General features: G+C 43.8%; 1 protein-coding gene across 1 annotated transcript in view; it reads right to left on the bottom strand.

The window, feature by feature from the left end:
• LON2 (lon protease 2) overlaps positions 1–22,371 on the bottom strand; it is a 54,213-nt gene that overhangs the window by 14,544 nt on the left and 17,298 nt on the right. Inside the window, exons 4-12 of the mRNA XM_087699756.1 lie at positions 12,484–12,653; positions 11,937–12,028; positions 10,850–11,029; positions 10,657–10,740; positions 6,590–6,717; positions 5,990–6,191; positions 5,658–5,864; positions 5,413–5,543; positions 4,993–5,206 (exon numbers count right to left, since the gene is read on the bottom strand). Of these exons, the coding sequence (XP_087555882.1) occupies positions 4,993–5,206; positions 5,413–5,543; positions 5,658–5,864; positions 5,990–6,191; positions 6,590–6,717; positions 10,657–10,740; positions 10,850–11,029; positions 11,937–12,028; positions 12,484–12,653 (1,408 nt within the window). The remainder of the gene's footprint in view (positions 1–4,992; positions 5,207–5,412; positions 5,544–5,657; positions 5,865–5,989; positions 6,192–6,589; positions 6,718–10,656; positions 10,741–10,849; positions 11,030–11,936; positions 12,029–12,483; positions 12,654–22,371) is intronic.

Here is a 22,371-nt window from a genome sequence, read left to right as displayed (position 1 = left end):
ACTTGCGCATTAAATGCACCTGATTAACAGGTGTGGTGATCTCATAAGTAGTCTTCAGCTTCTCCCATATTGCATAACCTGTGTCTAAACCCTTAATGTCTGTCAGAATGTCATCAGTGACACCCATCTTTATGTAAGCCATGGCCTTTTTATTCACTCTGGCCTAATCTGCATCAGACATTAGTGAGGGTTTATCTTCGTGCAAAGCATCCTCACAACCCTTCAGGAACAAAATCCCCTGCATACGGTCTTTCCAAAGGTTAAAGCTATGACCATCAAACTGTTTGATCTCCATCAAACTCTTGATGTCTAAACTAGAAGAAGTTGCAGCCATTTTATCACGAACACAAGAGTAAATGCACTAATCTGCGGAAGCACAAGCTGAACCAGCAAAATACCCTGCTGTTTTTCCTCAACCAGAAATAAATCTCTGCTGTTTATACATTAACCAACCACTGCACGGGCAAAAGATGCAGAGATTTACCAAAATTCTGCGCAAATCCCCAAAATTTCAAGTCCAAAATTGCATGAATGTCAGTCAATCTGACCCAACTGAGTAAAGCTTTGCCAGGGGTGGTTTTCCGTTAAACCTGCCCCGTCAGGTCCGACGTCGCACTTGCCCATCGGCGTCGCCTGCCTGTTGCCCGTCACGTGACCTTTGCAAGTCGTCGCGACTCCTGCTAGGTCTCCGCGCTACCAGTCACCCGCTACCCGCAGAGGTCGTTGCCTATCACCTGCTTGGAGAAAGTCGCATGCTAGTCCACGACATGAAAGCTTAGTCACCCACCTGCTGGTTCACGACACAAATGCTCAGTTGCTCTCCTGCTGGTCGTTTTCGACTGGTAAGACGTTGGGAAGCGTGCACAGAACCTTAGGCTCTAATACCAGTTGTTGTAATTGGAAGGACACAGATGAGAGAGTTTGAGATCGAGCAAGAGTGAGCGTATGAGTGTGACGGCTGGAGTGAGTGTGAGCAGAGTGAAAGTTCGAGACGATAAAAGTGTACCAACCATATGTTGGTACACAAAGAATAAAATGTATTTATACTTAGGGCACGTAAAGGGCGCGTTCACATGTACAGTGTGCGTGTACTATATACACGGAGGTCACCAGGCCTTTATATCCCAACAAACCCTACTGTCTCACTAGTACGTCATCTTTTGACATGGTATCAGAGCCGGATTTGCTCAAACAACCGCAAAGATCCTCCACTCCAATGATGGCAAAGACCGGTGGCAAGTTCGGCATCCACTTCTCTTCTTCTTTCGTTGCATCAAAATCTCGTTTTTGCAAGTTTCAGGTGTTTTCAGCTTGCTGCCCACACCCCTTTCGCGGAGGACATCGCAATCTCAGTTGTCTCTTGCTGTCATCTACAGTCTAGCACCTGTTTCCAGCCTTCCACCCGCAGTTTTCAGCTATTTACAGCAGAGCGACTGTTGTTGATCACTCTCCATTCAAAAAACAATCTCGTTTTTGCAGACTTTAGGTATTTCAGCTACCAGAGGACATCACGGTCCAAGCTGACCATTGCTGTCTACAAAAGTCTGGCCCCTATTTTCAGCTACCACACAATGTTCGGAGCAGATTTCAACATGCTGACTGTTGCTGCTGGTTTTTCCTGCGTTTTCAATCTCTCTCTCTCTTGCAACCTACGTTTTTAGTATTTCTCTCTCCTCCTCATCAGACAAGACCGACCGCTCGCAGGTTCGGCATCAACATTTGATTTCTCTATCATTTCCACTACGCATTGGAAGATATCCTTTTTCTCCCTTGCACCCTCCCTTATCCAGTTTACCACACCGGTACCATGGCGTCTTCCCCAACAGATTACCCTTCTACTGGGTATTCCTACTGCAACACGAACGGTCATCCCACTGAAGATTTTTGACATCGACCTTTGCTCCCCACCCCTCCGTAGTATATGCATCTTCCACCAGGCACTCCTTGTGCCATCTCTCCTTTCTAGGCCACAGAGATCGTTCTGCATCAGCTATCAGAGTATTATGCTCAAGGCAATAGGCCGCAACCGACATGCACTAAGTTCTTTCAAGCACACGGAGGCTCTAAGACCTTACGAGGTGATAAGCCCTCTTGGAGGCCACCCCACTGCGCAAAGGTTTCCCCCACCCACTTCTGAGTACAGTGGCTTCCACGGCCCACATCTCCACAGTCCACTCTCTTGAGAACCCATGACTGTTCCCCATCCTTGGTTCATCCTGAGCCTCCTTCTTCCCCACCCTTTTCCACTCAGGTTCGAGAGGCCACTTCTGGGTGCTTTACGGCTTCTTCTTCCAAGCCCTAGATACCTTCTTCGGCACAACCGGCGACACTTCCTTCGTCATCAAATGCTTCGCAGTCCATGAGCCATGAGTGGTTGGATTCCCTTTCTCTCTCAGACTGGGATTCAGAGGGGGATTTTCTCACTTCGCCCTCAAAGGGGGCTTCCAGTTCTTCTTCGGTTTCAAAGGGGGCTCCTACTTCTACTCCTTCCAATTCAAAGAGGGACCCTATGTGCCATGAAGTTCTTCACACACCACCACCTTTCACTTTGTGCTACGACACCCTTGTTCCCTTGTATCACATTCACTCCATGATTCAGAACTTCATCATTCCATTCATTAGAGTTTCTTCTCTCTTCTCTTCTCTTCTCCATGTTTGCCAAGTTCACTCCGTGTTCCTTCCTGCAAACCCTAGTGTCTTGTTGGTATATCATCTTTTTACAGGGGAGCTCTCATAATGGGCAATTATATTAGCAATCACATGAAAAGTACAAGAGTCATAGCTGTCAAACAGAGAGACTGCCATGTGCCAAGGAACTAAATCCTCCTTAAGGAGAATGAAAGCACTCCGAGTGACCCAATTGTGCCAACAGCCCCAAAAAACCTCTCTCTCTCTCTCTCTCTCTCTCTCTCTCTCTCTCTCTCTCTCTCTCCTGCCCCCCCCCCCGAACACCCACACACGCATCCCAACCCACTCCTTTTATTGCTTACTAATTGATCAAGCTGGATAGCTCAAATATTGTCATTCTCAAGTTCTTCCCAGAATTTACATGGCTGAAGTCTATACTCCTCTCTTCTTTGAGATCTTGAGCCTATGGAATTTCTAGACAATTCTATCGCAAAGAAGTGATTTTCTCATGATTCTATTGTGAGAAATCCCTCTGTTTGCAAGAGGAACATTGTAAGAATTCATGATGACTGTGCTGGACAGTTACTGAAGCAAATGCTTTACAAATTTGAGCTTAATTGTTGGCTATTATTTCTAGGGTTTGGTAGGTTGAAGTCTTCAAGTGGACATTTGAATAGGGTTTGGGTGGCATGGTGTGTTTGTATTCAAGGCAAGATGAAATAAGAGTAGCAGAAGTTCCTTCTCATTTATATTCAGCATCTTTTGGAACTTGTTATTCTTTTGTTGTGACTGTTTCCCAAGGTGATTTCTGCTGAAAATCCCCTATCCTTGCTTTTAGGTTCAAACATATTCTCCATCTTCTTTAGGCCTTCAGGACTTTTTGTCTACCAACTGCCTCATGTTCTGTAGCAAAGAATGCAAGACAGATATCATACAATTGCAAAGTTGCTTAAGATGAGGGCACATGCAAGAATAATGCTGGGATTAATTTTGGATCTGAACTTGTTCTTGTTTACTTCATCGATAACCTCTACAACCATGGGGACATTAGTTAAAGATTCTCATTCTCCTTCTGCTTTAACCATTGCCAGTCTTGATCGCACAATCTTTGTCCTTCCTAGAGATTGACTAACCCATGAAAAGTGCATTGAAATCCTTGCAGAAAGGAAGCTTAACTTTTTAACAAAGGTCCCTGTTCTGTGTAGATTCATTTCCTCTTAAAAATAAGCCAGATTGGTGTCCTCTCCTGTCTTCAATTCTTTCAAGGGAATGGACGTGATGAATTACTTGTAGGAGCTGCTGTAATGGCATTTAGTGCTGCTACTGGACTTGCAATAAATCTATACGAGCTGCACCAGCTGCTGCACTAGCTAGAGTCTCGAGCTGAATGAACAAGTATTTCCTTTGACTTCTATGTCTTGTAGCTGTGCTGCAGATCATCCAGTAACTCAATCCTGCTAGGAATCGTATTTGTAAGTATGACACCTTCCTGAGTTGGTTCTTTTTCTTATCCCTTGTATGGATGTAATGATTGGGCAGCCTTCTGCTTCGCAAAGCCATTCCAATTGGCAGCACCTTGCATCTAGCAATATAATAGGTCATAGCTGCCTCTGAATCTTTGCTAATTGACAGCCGGGTTCCTGGTTGAGGAGATGTGCATGCACCACAATGGCTACGCATCTATAAGGGACAACTTAGAATCAGCACTTCTAGGGGGAACCAGAAAGCCCCCACAGCATATTGCTTCAAAGTTCACCAAGAGAGCTAAATCAACATAAAAACGAAAACACCACCACTGAGGCAGCAGGTGATGAATCATCACAGTAGCATGTGTAGACCCAAGAATGGAGCATGTCTTGGAGAAACCCTAAAGATTTAGAATGTTCAAAATCTAAGCAAAAACCTGGCCACAAATCCCTCCATCTCTCCATCCAGTCCCCCAACCCACCCTCCCCCTTTTCTGCTCTCCCTGCCTCCTCTTGCTCTGAGTGCTCAACAAAAAAGTTGTGAGGAGAAAGAGAAGAGCCCACATCATTTCATCATGACATTATTTGGCACTGACAATGCTATGCGGTTTCGTACAAAAGTGCGTACATGAAAAATATTGACTATGTGAATGCTCAATAGAAGAAAGAAACTCAAGCACCTCTAGAAATCACATCAGCATTGAGAAGTTCCTACATTGCACTAGTAATTGCTATGAATCTTTGGCATTGAACCAAAATCTTAACAGCACTAGAAATGAGAGGAGTAAATTGCCTCATTACTCAACTGCTGAAAAAAAAACAATTTTATTTGCAGCCAATTTTCACTTGTTATCTATCATGCACTGGCTAACACAGAGCATAAATGAACCATTGTTACCTCAGGAATCTGTAGATGCTGTAACGTTAACCCATGCTGATCTAAGACTCGAGGAATAAGATGGCGCATTGCAATTTTCTGCTTTTCCTCTTGTGTGTAGCCAGGCAGCTCAATTACCTCCATTCGATCCAACAAAGGAGGAGGAATTGGTTGCACTCTGTTTGCCGTTGCCACAAAAACCACCTTCGATAAGTCAAAAGGCACATTGAGATAACTTAAAATCTGGTCAAGGAAAGTTGATATCATCGCATGGCAACAAGAGTCGCAGACACTTGGTACAGAAAGAAAAACCTACACAACGAGTTTTCACCAAGTTTCTGAGACTCTTCTTATACAATTTGTGCCAATTTACCCCTTGACACTAGTCTTCTACTATAAAATAATTCAGTCCACAAGGGTAACCAGGTGAAAACAGGATACTGATCATTGAATGTTTTGTTCTGCTCAGGGTCCAAAACTTCAAGAAGTGCAGAGGCAGGATCACCACGAACATCCGTTCCCGTCTTGTCTATTTCATCTAGCAGCATGACAGGATTATTTACTCCAATTCTCTGCATAAACCAGAACATATATGACCTAAATGCAATTAAAAATTGGGAATATTTTGCTACATCTGTGCTCCCTTAGGACCCATTGCACAAGTTCACATAAGCACAAATCACCACCTTGATGCCTTCAATCAACCTGCCCGGCATGCTGCCTATATATGTTCGACGATGCCCACGTATATCAGCCTCATCTTTTACACCTCCAAGAGATATACGGATAAAACGTCGTCCCAAAGCTCCTGCAATTGATGATGCCAAGGAAGTTTTGCCAACACCGGGAGGACCAACAAAGCATAAGACTGGGCCTCTTGCATCAGGCTTCAGCTGCATTTACCATTCTTGCATTAGTGACAAGAAATACTATTGAAGAGAAATCCAGCTTCCAACATCCAGACTGATGTGCCTTGATCATGTTAGAAACTAAAATTATGCGAGTACACATCAATTACCTTGCGAACAGCAAGGTACTCAATAATGCGTTTCTTCACTTTTCCAAGTCCATAATGTTCACTATCAAGTCGCTCTTTTGCAGCAGAAAGATTAAGTTCTCGCTCTTCACTGCTTATCTGCCAAGGTAAGTCTGCAAGTAATTCCAAGTATGCACGGGAGCTAGTGTAGCCAGGTTGTTGAGGCTGCATTTTTCTTAATCGCCTGCAAACATCAACTACAATTCAGCAACTATATATAAAACAAATACACTTACAGACCAAGCAGAAACTTCCACAGTATAACAGAGGACTGAAACTATTGATCTACAGCTACATGGATCTACTTTAAAATTTCCTGGAAAAAAGCCATATGAGAAAAACACCAAGCTTGTACAGATCTTTCACAAACAGTCACAAGAAAATGGCATATAAGGACCCACGATGAGCATGAGCAAACTTATGGATTGTATTGGCATCTGCTAGACACTTCACAGGCACACAACCACTCGAAGAAACTCTACAAAGTGTTCATAAATTTACAGCAGAGAATGCCCACAATATATGCATGTCCAAACAGTTCCAAAAGAGAGAAAATATTAAATAAAATCTGAAAGATTTTACCGCAACTCCCTTTGTGCATGTTTCCAGACGTTTCCAGGCATGCCAGCACTTTGCATTTTCCTTTCCAGAGCCACTACATCATCATCATCTTCATCTGTGTCACCAAGTTCCTCTTTGATAGCCCTCATCTACATAGAGTAACAATTTACCTTACAGGCACATGTGATGACAGATACCTGGCTATTCCAAACAAAGGAGACAATAGAACTATCCCTACAGGCATATTTAAAGATATACTCCAAATAAATGAGACAACCATCTTGCAAGCCCAAATATTGGTACATCTGTGTAGTTCAAGTTCTTAACACTCTTCCAGGTTAGCATTCAAATAGGTGTCAAAAACAGAAGACATCTTGGGTGCACAAAGCACCATACACTAGGAAGCCAGCAACTATTGTTTTCCTACTGTTTAAGAATGAATTCCAGCACTATTGTGTGCCGTTCTTCCACAGCATAGTGAACAAAATATCTGAAGCCTAACCACATAGCAAAAGTTTGAAAGATTAAAAGTTATGCTCAAGTGGAAGACAATCACTTACAACGCCACCAAAATAGGAGAGTTCGTATCCATAGTAACATGGGACAGGCTTTGGTCATGGGGATGGGGACGGGATGTGTACAAGAATTGCCATCCCATGTCACCATGAGAGGTGTTGAGAAACCCTTCACCTGCAGTTTGTGTTTTTGCGTTTCTATGTTTTGTGTTTAGGGTTTGCAGCCCCAAAAAGGGGCGCCATCCTAGACTGATTGTACCTATTTATAGGTCACTCTCTCATTCATTCCTTACGGCTGATTCATTCGGTTTGTCACCTCTTCTCTCCAACCTCTCCACTACCCTCACACCCCTTTAGGATGACATTGCGGTTCGTGGTTCGTAGCTATCTTCATCATCTTCCTTGTGCTACGGCACCCTTGTTCCCTTGTATCACATTCACTCCATGATTCAGAACTTCATCATTCCGTTCATCAGAGTTTCTTCTCTCTTCTCTTCTCTTCTCCATGTTTGCTGAGTTCACTCCGTGCTCCTCCTTGCAAACCCTACTGACGGCAAAGACCGGTGGCGGGTTCGGCATCCACTTCTCTTCTTCTTCCGCTGCATCAACATCTCGTTTTTGCAGGTTTCAGGTGTTTTCAACTTGCTGCCCACACCCCTTTCGTGAAGGACATCGCAGTCTCAGCTGTCCCTTGCTGTCATCTACAATTTGGCACCTGTTTCCAGCCTTCCATCCACAGTTTACAGCTGTTCACAGCAGAGCGACTGTTGCTGATCACTCCCCATTCAGAAAACAATCTCGTTTTTGCAAAATTCAAGTATTTCAGCTTGCTGCCCACACCTCGGACATGGAGAACATCGGTCCAAGCTGGCCATTGCTGTCTACAACAGTCTGGCCCCTGTTTCCAGCCTACCACACACTGTTCGGAACTGATTTTAGCATGTTGACTGCTGCTGCTAGTTTTTCCTACGTTTTCAGTCTTTCTCTCTCCCGCAACCTGCGTTTTTAGTCTCTCTCTCTCCTCATCTGAGAAGACAAAGACCGGTGGCGGGTTTGGCATCAATATTTGATTTCTCTATCATTTCCATTGTGCATTGGGAGATATCTTTTTTCTCGCTCCCACCCTCCCTTCTCTAGTTTGCCACACCAGTACCATGGCGTCTCCACTGACAAATTGCACTTCTACTGGGTGCTACTACTACAATACGAACGGTCATCCCACCAAAGACTGTCGACATCGACCTTTGCTCTCCACCCCTCCGGAGTATATGCGTCTTCCACTAGGCACTCCTTATGCCACCTCTCCTTTCTGGGCCATAGAGATCGTTCTGCATTGGCTATCAAAGTATTATGCTCAGGGCAATAAGCCACAACCGACGCACACTAAGTCCTTTCGAGCACATGGAGGCTCTAAGACCTTCCGAGGCAATAAGCCCTCCAAGAGACCACCCCACTGCGCGGAGGTTTCCCCCATCCACTTCCGGGTACAATGGCTTCCACGGCCCACATCTCCTCCACAGTCCACTCTCCTAAGAGCCCGTGACTGTTCCCCACCCTTGGCTCATCCTGAGCCTCCTTCTTCCCCACCCTCTTTTCGAGAGGCCACTTCTGGGTGCTTTCCGGCTTCTTCATCCGAGCCCCAGATACCTTCTTTGGCACAACCGGCGGCACTTCCTTCATCCTCAAATGCTTGGCAATCCGTAAGCCATGAGTGGTTGGATTCCCTTTCTCTCTCAGACTGGGATTCAGAGGGGGATTTTCTTACTTCGCCCTTAGAGGGGAGCTTCTAATTCTTCTTCGGCTTCATAGGGCGCTCCTAATTCTACTCCTTCCGATTCAGAGAGGGACCCTATGTGCCATGAAGTTCTTCAAATACCACCACCTTTCACTTTTGAGGAGTGGCCCTTCACTCATTTCCTCTACTCATACCCGGGATCTAGAGGATCCACCTAGATTGGGGCCCTTGGGTCTTCAGTAGCGGCTTGCTGCCTAGGACTTCGTATTCCTTCCAGCATGGAGTCACGAAGCTAGTGGCTTCTCTCCTAAGGTTGAGTTTCGGGTTCTACAGCTCATCCAGTCTCCTGACTATCTTCAAAGGTCTCCTTTCAGGTGGTATTCTCAGATTACACGGTGGATCTGCTTTGTCCCTTGGTCAACATGGAGCCAACTCCCGAGATTGAGTACGGGCATATCCTTATGGTTCTCGGCACCACACAAAGTCCGACTTTCCTCCTATGCATTGCATGATTGTCCCATCTTTGACCATCAAATTGGCGTTAGATACCATTAAGTGCCACTTCTCTAGTGTCACCGAGCAACTGACACTTATGGCCAAATGAATGACCTAGGCCAACAACTAGTACCAGATACTACCAAGTACCTATGCGGCATAACTTATAGCAACCTTTCCCTTTGACATCCTGTGATTTCTTCGGATCATGGGCTCGTAAATTTACTTTAACCCCAGTTGCACCTCACATGTGCAATATTTACTTAATCATGTGATTAAAAATTAATCCACATGTTAAGTGAGGTTTCAAAAATACATGTCCTCATAACACTAAAACTATCCTTGCTAAAGCTGCCAGTCTCAGACTATAAAGGGATTGATACTTCAGCAATGAGTCCTAGGTGAGTCTACGCTTCCCCTTACAACACAGCAACCATCCCTCTCATGATTTCATGCTCAAGATCTGCACATCTCATGGTGATTTCAAACACCACATTTTGCTTGCAATACATGCCACCATTCCTCTCACACGATTGATCTTCAAAATCCCCAACATCCATTCCTCTCAAGATTTGATGTTTGAAACTGCTACACCTCACGGTGAGTCCATACTTCCACCTACAATAGAGGACAAAATCCCTCTTTTATGGTTTGATCCTCAAAAGCCTCTACACCTAGGATCTGCTATACCATGGTCATAGTGCGAAATGATTCAATGTAAGTGATGTCCTCACATGAGCATGAAATAGAGAAGAGGAAGGTATCCATAAGATACAAGGTATATGCTTGCGTCCAGTTAATTTTCCCCACATGAGAATGAAACAGAGAAAGGGAAGGTATACATAAGCTACAGAATATATATGTCGCTCCCTGTTTAATTATGCCCAAATGTGCACCTACCAAGTAGACCAACATTAATGCACACAAGGTGCATTTGCATGCTAACATATACGTATATTTATACAGTATTACTCTGAGAAAATGTACCATCTTCAAGACCAAACCCATGTCACAAACACATGAGAACCTATTGGGAAGGCTTTATCTTAGTGAGACAAAATGTCCAATTAGTTGTATACTACATGTCAATTCATTTGGGAAGGTCTCCCCCTTCTAGAAGCAATATCTATCCCAAAAACATTTCATTCTGTAACAATTATTCATGTTCCCAAGTGAGGAACTTTCATCACTTGAATATGTAAAGAGCCAGCTACTCCATATGAGGTTCATAATTCCAATATCCCCTCTATTTGGTCACGATAAGGGCACCTCATGTACATAGCAGGGATCCACTAGCAGTCACAAGGCTCTTGAAAAGAAAACAGAAACAAGGCTTTACTTACCTGTTGGCGAAGTAAGAATTCTTTTTGTGATTTGGATAGCTGTCCTTCAACTTTCTGTGATATCTTCTCAGCTACTCGAATTGTCTGTTGTTTTGGTAACAACAAAACTGAGGGCCCATCCTTTAGATTATGAGAGTTACATGCACTACAGAACATAAATGACCAGCATTACACTTGAAGCACCAAAAAACACCTGCAAATGGCGTGTAACAAGCTCAATAGCCTTGGATAGGCGTTGCTTGAGATCCACAGAATCAAGCATAGCCAAGCGTTCATCAAAACTCCCTTCAAAACTGGCAACAAAGATATCTGCCAGCCTATGAGCCGGCGCCGTCTCTAATAACACCTTAGTTCGCCCCACTGTCCTTTGCTTCTGCAAATCACAATGCATTATGAACTTAGCAGAAGAGAACAAATGGTATAGAAGAATTAAACCTTACTAAACAGGAACTGAAAGCACCTCAAAAGATACTACGTCACTTCTGTCATTTTCAGTACAGAGTTGATTATAGTCCAACAACATCATACATGCATCTAAACAACAGTATGGAGCTGCTCATAGCTCGCATGCTTGCACAGTATCCAGCAAACAACATTATCAATAGTCACAGTCCAACATAAGCATTCTTAGTACAGCATTTCTTATGTAGAATTAATTGTGCACAATAGACCATCTCTAATGATGAAATGATCAAGCACATCCCATGCATTATGTTCAAAACATCTGACGTAGAAATTCAACTTCACAGCTTAGACAGCTACAAGCTAACAAAAGTTGAAAGTTTAAACACCACTTTGGCAAACTCTACCCTGAAAACATAATGACATTTGATCTTAATGACATGATCACAATTACTACGCACACAATTTCGTCACAAAGAAGCACAACAGGTTCAAATGTGGTTGTGACCAGAAGAACTCTGCCCATAACAAAACAAATGACCAAACCAACATGCTATCATGATGGACCATGTGTTAGCTTCCTAACTCTGTCAAGTGCAGATCTACATTTCAAACCTGCTGTGCAGCAACAGACAGCTCATCCTGCTCTGAGTTAAACATCACATACATACTTGCAGACTTTTTGAACGCTCATCTCATAAAGTGAAACATCATATCAATAGATATGAAATAGGTCTCATTAGGGGAAAACGTTTCAAAGAAATTCACACTACAATTTTTTACATGTGTACTTGCTGCGAATCAGGAGTTAAACACATTTATCCGCCCATAAGTTGAACAAAGCATTACATTGAATACAGCAGTATCAGAATTTGCACCTGCTCAAGTACAGTGATTAGCTCTCCAGCAATGATTTTAAACTGTCGTGCAATACCCTGCACCTCAGGATCTCTATCAGCTTGATCCATCTCTACATACAACATTAACAGTGGTACATCAAGCAGAAAGTTCAAAATTACTCTAAATGAGAGCAATATCTCAACTTTTCATTGTGACTGCCAACTAACCACATGTTAAACTAACATACAATTACTAAAAGGATACCTTATGTATGGCATTTAAATCGCAGAAAGGCATGAAACATTCACTTTTCAGCTTCAAGTCACAAATAGAGAGTATACAAAATCGTATGAGGCTGTAGCTTGATGGCCTTAGCACAGAAACAAAACAGACAAGAATATGGGCATGGAAAGAAAAAAACGTAAAGTCAAATATTTTCGAACTCTGCCACTACTGATGCTGAGAGAGCCAAATGTATTATATCGGATTCCCTAGTTCAGATAATTGCTTCAAGTTCCAGAAGTAATCCCAGTAATAATTACTAAATCTTGTATTTTCAGCAGTAAGCAAGGTATGGTTATCCACCTGCTCTGGTCGTGTCAAGCTGCACCACTGAGGCAGTATTATAAGGACCCCTTGCATTCATCTCTTGCACACTGAACCTGCACCAACCCTCGAGCACAACGGTGTACGTGACACGTCCACTTGGTTTCTCCATACCCCTTGAAAGACGAAGAGCCCTCGCTGCAACTCCTCTGTTCGAAAGAGATTGCCAAATTAATATGAGAAACATGACATTGGAAAACAAAGTGCATTATTTCATCAAGCATATACGTGGCACCTTTCACAAGCAAATTTATGAATAAAGTGAATGACTAAAACCTTATGAGACAAAGATGTGAAGAATCCATTTTGAAATATTAAAGCAATACCATTATTGTCTCCTCAGAGTCAAACTTTAGAACCCTGATCAGGTGTTGAACAAGCTAATAATAGTCTCTGTATATTGCTACATTTATGTATCATACAGATACAGGTGATATGTATGCTATGCAGAAGCTCAACTATAACATACCAGCCTGATATTCAAACAACTCCCTCCTTACACTTTACAAAACGATGTGCCATGCATTCATGTGATATAAGAATGCAAGGCAATACATTCTTACCACAACTGGATCTATTCCTTCTACTGTCAGTTACGACTGCCACAAATAAGTTAAGCACATGGGTATACCATTTGGAATTTGTGCAGATGGGGACATCATCTCTACACATTCTGTGCATTGTCCTATAAGAGATGAAACCTTATTGTTAACAATGTTTTCTGGAATTGGATACTGCACTTTGAACAGATCAATACAGTTGTTGGATGGTCTCAAATGAAGAAAAACAAAGCTGCAGAGAAGCATTGAAAGGATGCAGTGTCAAGGAAGGGATTCTGTTTTGCTCAAGTTGGGCAAAGCCCAAATGAAGAAGCAAATACCTTTTTGCCTTCTATAAACAATCAATGTGATCACTTGTAGATTGGTTTTGCAAGACCATTGGAAGATTCATAACCTTAATGTGAGCCTATTAAAAAAATGTGGTTGACCCAATTCTTGAAGAACCATCAAAAGTTGATGTGCTGGAAGAAGTTTCATGTTTGAACCAGAACAAATGTGCATCTCAAATGGAGGAACCTAATGGGACAAAGGAGTTTTGCAAGGTATTTCACTGGTGACGCTATGTGGATGAATTAAAGACACCTGCTGAGGCTAGATTGTGAACAAACTTGTGTCAGACACATTTACTCGAAGATATTTATTAAAAAAAGAGGAAGAAAGATCATTACTAAATACTTCAACAAGAATGTAGGAATTGTATGATCATCCACATTGCTCGCTTGACTTTTCTAAACTTACTATAATCAGTTTCATCTCCTGCTTGAAATGCAGATATAACAAAGGAATCTCCTCAATGTTTGCACTCCCAAGTAATAAAAAAAGTAAATGCTTCTTTTGCTTGCAAAAAGTTGGGTGAGTAGCTAAGACTCATTCAAGTATTCTCTCGACATCTTTGCAGTTTCTTTTTGCTACTTTTGCCTCAAAAGTGCTTTAAATCAAGTCTTGAGTACTAGAAACAAGGTCAGCCTCTCTCAGAACCCTTTCCTCTCATTGAAACTACAGTGCTGTTAGCATGGGATATTCTAAGATAAAACAGTTAGTATTACACTCCATAAAATGCACTGCAGGCCTTACTCAATAAATGGTCCCCCTACATAAGACCAGACACATCTATCAAGAAAACTTTCGAAAATTGGCATGTCAAAAGTGCAATAAATTGCTAGACATCAATGGTTTTAAGTTTTGGCCTGGTTGAAGGAGAAAAGGAACTCTGCACAACTTCACAGGCATCCAAAAGCCTACTTACCATTAACCCATTACTGTTGGTTTGGTGTATATAGGTTTATGTGATCCTATGAAAACACCTTCCTTGGATGGTGACTTTTTTCCTCCTTGCTACAACAATTCTTGGAAGCTCTGAATATTTTCTAGAGCATATTAATAAGTTTTGAGGTACTTTGTGAAGCATTTGTCTAAGTGCATGAATCAAACAGTTTGATAGATTTGTTGATGAGCTTACATTGGTAAAGAGTTTGTGGATGTGAGATTTGAGAACTTCTGCCACAGAGGACATGCTTTACTTCCTCAGACCCCTCAACAAAAGGAATAGTAGTGGAAGAACAGTTGTTGAGATGACTTAGAGCTATGCTGTAGGGAAACAGGTAGTGCAAAAGATTTGAGCACACGAGGCCGACGTTGCTGTTATGATGTACATCATTAAGCACTTCAGTTTTGTGTGTCACCCTCCCAGCATGCTCACAGAAGGCCCCAACGTTCAGCATGCAGAACTGCTCAATCCTTCTCACTCAAATAACAAGAGCCGATAAAAAGGAAAAAGAGTCCGGACTTAGGAGCCTGGAGAATAGGAGCCTGGGACCACAAGCTTGATTCTCCCATAAGGTGAAGAACTCTTGAAAATCCTCCAATAAGCTTCTCCATGATAGATCTGCCATAAGTTTCCTCATGTTTCAAAGGAGCTTCTTCAACAACATGACACGTGGCTAGACACTCGTTGTATGCTAGTTCGTTTTCCTTCTTTGCACTACGTCTCCCTTTCTCCTATAAAAAGAGTTGTTAAAAACTCATATACAGCAGCTGAGGATAGCCCAGGTCCCAGCAATCTCCATCATCATCCTCCATTCCATCATCAAATTTTGTCAATTTTTTTCCTTCTCTCACTATTGTTGTACAAAACAATAGGTCTGTAAATTCATTACAGCACCTCCTTTTTTGAGCTCTTCTTCCTTTACAAAATATAGAAGGAAGCCATATCAATGGCCTGCTGATCAACAATGGAGAAAGGCTGATTTTCTCTATTTTTACTCTCATCTTGTAAAGAAATCAGTTGGTTTATTGCATTGTTAGTTTATGAATGTGATGTGCATGTTCATCCTTTGCATGATCTTGTGAGAGTGAAACAAACCTTTCCTTTCTCAAGTTGATTGTATTGAGCTCATTCCCTAAGGGAATTGGGTTAAGCAAAAAATTGAAATACATTCCTCTAGGGACTCGGGAGGGCTTGCCCATCCTCAACCCTCAACTTGTCTCTGTTTCTTTTATATGTCCATGGCTGTAATTTTTCTGAGAGATTGTCATATTCAGCTTCAACTACTCACGCTTTCTATTTTCTCAAATTGTTATGTGTTGAAAACAAGTGAATATTATAATTGCAAGTATTAGAGATCACAGCCAGGCAGGTCAGGCCAGTGCAGTCGGACAGGCAGCCGCAGTATGCAGTCGGACTGCCACGTGGCAGTCCGACCTGTGCAGGCAGTCGGCTGCATTTTCTGGCGCCCTGTTTTAATGCAGCTGACAGGCTATTTTCTGGCGCCCTGTTTTTGTCCAGATTCTGGCTATAAATAGCCGACATCTCCAACAGTCTCCTACACTTCTCTGCTCGCAGATTACAGACCGGTGACACGCGCAGATTCTGTCTCTATTCGCAGATTTCAGACAGGAGACAGTGCAGACTGCAGCGGACTCTGAGGTGAACAGCAGGTTGCATCGTCGAGGTGGAGACACGCAGTCCAGCGCACTGCGCCTGTGTATATATCTGCATATCTTTGTATTCAGCACACTTTATACAGCAGATCTTCATCTTCCACTGTCTCTTTCTCTCTCTTCTCTCTCTGCGTTCTCTCTCTCTCAGTCCTACGCTTCCGCACCGCTGCACTCTGACATGGTATCAGAGCAGTGTTAAAGGGCTAACTGAGCGCAAAATCAACCTGAAGAGGAGTTTCTATCGCGACACAAATTTGTGTTTTTTTGCGTTTGAGGGCAGACAAGAGGGCTGCGCCTTGGAACAAGGCTGAAGCGAGTGTGGGCGCACAGGAAAGGAGTCCAGGTGGTGGATTTGCTGCTGTTTACTGCTGTTTGACACGGAGGAAGTTTGAGTTTTCAGCCTACAAGTGCAAGTTTTGCTTTTTCATCGCCTCCGGCGGGTGAAGAAGTTTCAGGACGCGGAAGAGCCTTAGCAGGCTGAGTTTTCACAGTCAGAGGGGGCTGCTTTTGCGTTTGTGAAAGCATTACAGGTGAAGATGTCTACAGAGATTGACTTGGAGTTCCAGTGGATTATGGACCCTTATCGGCTCTTCCTGCAGATCAGAAGCTCGACGGCGACAACTACCGCATTTGGCGCGTCATGATGTTGGCCATCCTTGAGTCCTATGATTTGGCGGAGCTTGTACAGGAGGAGATTGACCGGCCTTCAGTAAGAGATGAGTCCAAACTCTCTTCCGATGCTCGTGCGGAGTTGGCCAAGGCTCGGTCTCATTGGGACAAACTGAATGCCAGGATTCGTTCCTTTCTTTTCCTATCATGTACTACAGCCGTGATCGCTCACATCGAGCACTTGACGGTGGCTCGAGAGATATGGCTGGAGCTTGATCAGATGTACAATCGGATGACCCTTATGAAGCGGGTTTCTTTGGAGGTACAAATGCGGACCTTGTCCGTAAACAAGTCTTCTTCGCTACGGGAGCACATTAATAAGCTAAGGCAACTTCAGATGCAGGTTCAGAATGCGGGGAAGCCGATTTCCTCCGAAGACATGGCGATCACACTTTTGTCCCAGTTGCCGCCACGATTCAGTACATTTTACTCTGCCCTTATTGCTTCGGGGCGAGAGTCTACTCTTCGGTGGGAAGAGTTGGTTCCTATGGTCTTGGACCAAGAGGAACAGTTAAAGGGACAGAATGCTTTCAAGTCGGAGGCACTGACAGGTCAAGCCTCTCAGAAGAAGAGGAAGGACCAAAAGAAGAAGAAGGGGGATAACAAGTCCAAGAAGGACAAGGACAAGGACAAGGACAAAGACTCCACATGCCATATTTGTGGAAAGACTGGCCATTGGAAGAAGGATTGCCCTGATAAAGACAAGAAGGACACCAACAAGAAGGACACCAAGGATTCTAGAGCGGTGGCTACACCCTCATCAGCTGCATTTCTTCATCTAGCTGTCATTGAGGACGCTTCACCGAATGCTTCTGATGCTGCGATGACGGCTCCCCAGGCTCGAGAGTGAATCGTTGATAGTGGTGCCTCCTGGCACATGACTCCTTCATCAGATGGTGTTGCCCAGTTGCGACCCTCGCATGGGCAGATTCTCATTGGAGATAGCTCTTCAGTATCTATAGCAGGTCGGGGTAAGATGCAGCTTATTCCAGATGGACGAGATGGTACCCATACCTCAGAGGTTATGCATGTACCAGGCTTAGGGTACCATCTCCTGTCAGTTCATAAGATTTGCTCCCTTGGCCTTTTGGTGGAGTTTGACAGTACTACGGTGCGAGTCCTTGATCGTGGATCGAGGAAGGTTCTATCATCCGGATATGAGCAGAACGGCATTTATAAATTGAAGTCTTCCACCGCCCTCTCTACTCTTCTTCTTACCTCTCAGTCACAGTCAGAGTTATGGCATGCTCGGTTTGGTCACCTCAACTATGATTATCTTCGGAGAGCGTCACGTGGACAGCTTGTTCGATATAGTGATGAGCCAACAGCCATGTGTCTCCTACATTCGGGGAAAGCAGCATAGGGATGCCATTCCCCACACAGCTTCGCGGCGGTCTACTTCACCAATGGAGCTTGTATCTACGAATCTATGTGGCCCTATAAGGAATGAGTCCTTGCGTGGGAGCTCTACTTCATGCTGATCGTAGATGACTACAGCAGGATGACATGGGCCTATTTTTTGGCATTAAAGTCAGAAGCTTTCTCACACTTCAAGGATTGGCTTCTCTTTGAGGAGAACCGATCGAGCCGGAAGTTGAAGACCTTGCGATCCGACAAGGGCGGTGAATTTGTTTCTAATGAGTTTGCTCGGTTTTGTGCAGATAAAGGTATTCACCAGGAGTTTGCCAATACCAACACTCCTCGAGAAAATGGCATTCTTGAACGGAAGAACCGCAGTGTGATCGAGATGGCGCGCACCATGATGGAGCACCGACAGACCCCTCAGGTTCTGTGGGCTGAGGCTGTGGCTACTGCAGTCCACATCCTTAATCGATCCCCTACTTCGGCCGTGGAAGGGATGACCCCGTTTGAGGCTCACATTGGGAATAAGCCAAATGTTTCTTACTTTAGGGTCTTTGGGTGTGATGCCTATGTTCACATTCCCAAGGCTCACCGTGATAAATTTGAAGCAGCTTCCCAAAGACAGGTATTTGTTGGCTACAACTCCCAATCCCAAGGCTATCAATTGTATGATCTCGTCAAGCGGGATGTGTACACTAGCCGCGATGTGCGGTTTGTGGAGGTTCCGACCATATCAACGGGTGAGGAGCATCCCGTTCTTGGAGATCCAGGGGAGAGTTGGGCTCCTTCGACAGTTCCATTGGAGCCCGTGCCTTTTGATTATGATTCTGTTTCTGACACAGAGTCTACTGTTCCACCAGACATCCCTGTGGAGTTACCACTAGTGGATATTCCAGAGTCTTTTGCTGATGGAGAGAGACGAGGGGAGGTTCGGCCTCCTCCTCGATGGGCCCGTGACACACTCCGTGATTCAGGGATCGAGGGGGTTCCTGAGGAGTGGGGACCGCAGGATGGTCCGCGGCGGTCATGGCGGCACCAGGCACATTCTACGGAGCTTGTTTGCTCTAACTATTGTTTGATGACCCGTGTTATGCAGGATCGAGAGCCCACCTCCGTGAAGGAGGCTTTACAGTCCGCACCATGGAAGAAAGCTATGGAAGCCGAGTTGGAGGCTATTGAGAGCAATGGCACTTGGTCACTCGTGCCCCGCCCCCCGAATAAGAAGGTGATTGGCGTCAAGTGGGTCTTCAAGTCCAAATACCTTAGCGATGGTTCTTTGGATAAGCACAAGGCTCGCCTTGTTGCTAAAGGTTTTGCACAGTGCCCAGGGATTGATTGTCATGATACTTTTGCTCCCACGACTCGCATGGCGACCATTAGAGCTGTTCTTGCCTTGGCTGGCCATAGGAGATGGCCTGTTTACCAATTGGATGTGAAGTCGGCCTTCCTCAATGGTGATTTGAAGGAGGAGATCTATGTTGAGCAGCCTCCTGGCTTCGGATCTTCCGATGGAAAAGTCTACAAGTTGAAGAAGGCCTTGTATGGCCTCAAGCAGGCTCTGCGTGCATGGAACAAGAAGATTGATTCGTTCCTCCAGTCTCAATTGGGATATCGGCGTTCCAAGGCCAATCCGCAGCTTTATGTTCACACTTCCGAGGATGGTTGTGTGCTTTTTGTCTTATATGTTGATGATTTGATTGTCACAGGTGATGATGCACAGCAGGTTCAAGAGACGAAGTCAGCTTTACATCGGACGTTAGAGATGACGGACTTGGGTCTACTCCATTTCTTTTTGGGCCATGAGATTTATCAGTCTCAGAGGGGGATCTTCATCTCTCAACAGAGATATGTACAGGAGCTCTTGGTGTCTTTTGAGATGGCGGATTGTCGGGCCCTTTCTACTCCTATGGATCCGAACTGGAAGGCCACTTCCCATTCAGCTTCTCCTATGGCGGATGCTTCCCGCTATCGTCAGTTGATTGGATCCTTGATTTGGCTTCTCAACACTAGGGTTGATCTGTCTCTTTCTCTCTCTTCTCTCTCTGCGTTCTCTCTCTCTCAGTCCTACGCTTCCGCACCGCTGCACTCTGACAGCAAGCATACTACATTGTATGGGGCGTTTACACTCACTGTGCAACACCTTCCCATAGTGTGGACACTTGGGATATCCTTTGTACTTTCCCTCTATGTTGGTATCAGAGTCCCAAGAGAACTCTAATTTTCCTTTCTTCTGCTTGGACCGTCCTTTAATTGATGAGGATTCCGCAAAAGCACAACTCTAAGCACTATGAGAATCTGGTCTCCTTGTGATACACATCCTACTCTAGCACCATGGGAACTTGTCACAGGGACGTGAAATTTTGAGATACTTTAATCTTGTTGATAACATTCGTTTAAATTATTAATCAAATGTGCAAGGTTGTTTAGCACATGAGATGCACATGGCAGTTATTTCATGGTAACGAGCCAAGGACCTCGAGGATGCAGTGGGTATCAAAGGCAAAAGTTGTGATAAGTTATGCCAACTGGGCTTTGGGGATCAGTTGCCTTGGGATAGTTATTTGGCCAATAAGTGCCCATGTCAGGTTGTAGACATTTCAACCTATACCTCTACTAGTTCTCAACCATGGCAAGAAAGTGCTGAAACACATGCAAAACATCCAATTTTTACTTAATGGGATAGACTCAAACCTTACGCAAATAATCATCTATGAATGTAACAAAATACTTCGCATCACATACGGACTAACATAGCACTTGTTTTTGAGCGATTGACCTACATTGAGTGCGAGTTTCCCTAAGCTATAGAACTAGTATTATCATTTCTTGGGGGACTAATAAGGTAAGGATTGAATTATCTCCTGGAACATTTTATTAAAAAAGAGGACTATGTTACGTATATGCTTTATGTTGAAATGGTGCATCGTGGGGCTAATCCCCAGGGTGTAGGAGAGCTGTAGTGGAACCACAACAATAAGCTAGGGGATGCTCCCTTCGTTTGTGCTAAAAGGTGCTAGACACTGATATGTTTCAGAACTCCAATTGCTTAGAGTTGGGAAAAGTAACATGTTAGACTAAATATTTAAATGCACAAGAGCCAAAAGCTCACCCAGACGTGTAGAACTAGATTTCTTATGTGAATTATAGTCTACATGTCATAAAAACAATGATCACATGAATCAAAACAAGAACAATCCAAGGGTGGGAGATATTGCAAGTGGATTAATACTTTCGTTCCTTTCAAAGACATGTGCCCAAGTTGACAAAGCCATCAAGACACATGCAAAGATTGGTCACAATCAATACATGGTCAACAGACCAGAAACAAGCAAAGGGTAGAGACTGCCAACCTTAGCACCTCTAGCAAAAACAAGCTTGCTACAAGTGATCTTCCATGAAGAATCACCTGAAGATAGATGATACCTATCATCATCCAACTGTCTAATTGAAATAAGGCTTCTCATCAAAGCCAGAACATGGTATACATCATGAAGCACAAACAAAGCATTAATATCAAACTGTAGTCTAACATCACATATGTCAATGATATCCAATGTAGTGTCATCTCCCAGTCTAATTGAGCTCGTAACGGTATGGTAGCTAAGAAACCAGTGGTGATGTGGGGTAATATGAAAGAAAGCCCTTGAATTAAGAAGCCAACATTGAGAGTAAGCGGATGTTGCATCGCTCAACTAAGTAGCATCAAGAGATGAAGTTACAATAATATAGTCATCAAAACTGTACTCCAATGCATTTATCTCCTCTATCTTCACAATAGACTTAAGTACAATCTTAGTGGACTTTGCATTTTCATGTACTTTTCACTTACCTTTTTCTCATTGCATCTATCGTTACATATTTTATGGCACTTGGCCTAATGTGACCTTGTTATCCACAATAATAACATGTTAAAGTGGACTTATGACTGTGAGAGTTCCTATGGGATTGCCGAGACTAAGAATTGTGTATGTTGGGCTATGAGCCTCTACCATGGTTATTATTATCATTTCCACAATTTTTTTCTCTAATAGATAGTGCACGAGAAGTGTGGGCTGCATTAATATTCTTCGTGTTTACTTCTTTTGTCAGTAGAGCATCTACATCACTACATGTAAAATCATCCTCAGGGATATTAACACTCATAGTAGTGCAAAATGTATGCCATGACTCGTGTGCGCCCAGCCCCGGCACTGCCAGCCAGCCCTGTCACGTCAGACGTACTGCCGCGGGTCACTATCCCGTCGACATCATTGCCCCATCGATCACTGCGCATGCCGCCTATTACTGCCATCACTCCCCTGTCACGGTCGTCACTACCACCCATCACTACCCCATC

Source organism: Lygodium microphyllum, chromosome 2 (assembly GCF_053477565.2).
Source record: "Lygodium microphyllum isolate KBCC chromosome 2, Lygodium_microphyllum_v1.1.10, whole genome shotgun sequence".
Classification (NCBI taxonomy): domain Eukaryota; kingdom Viridiplantae; phylum Streptophyta; class Polypodiopsida; order Schizaeales; family Lygodiaceae; genus Lygodium; species Lygodium microphyllum.
This window is presented reverse-complemented; position numbering and strand designations above follow the sequence as displayed.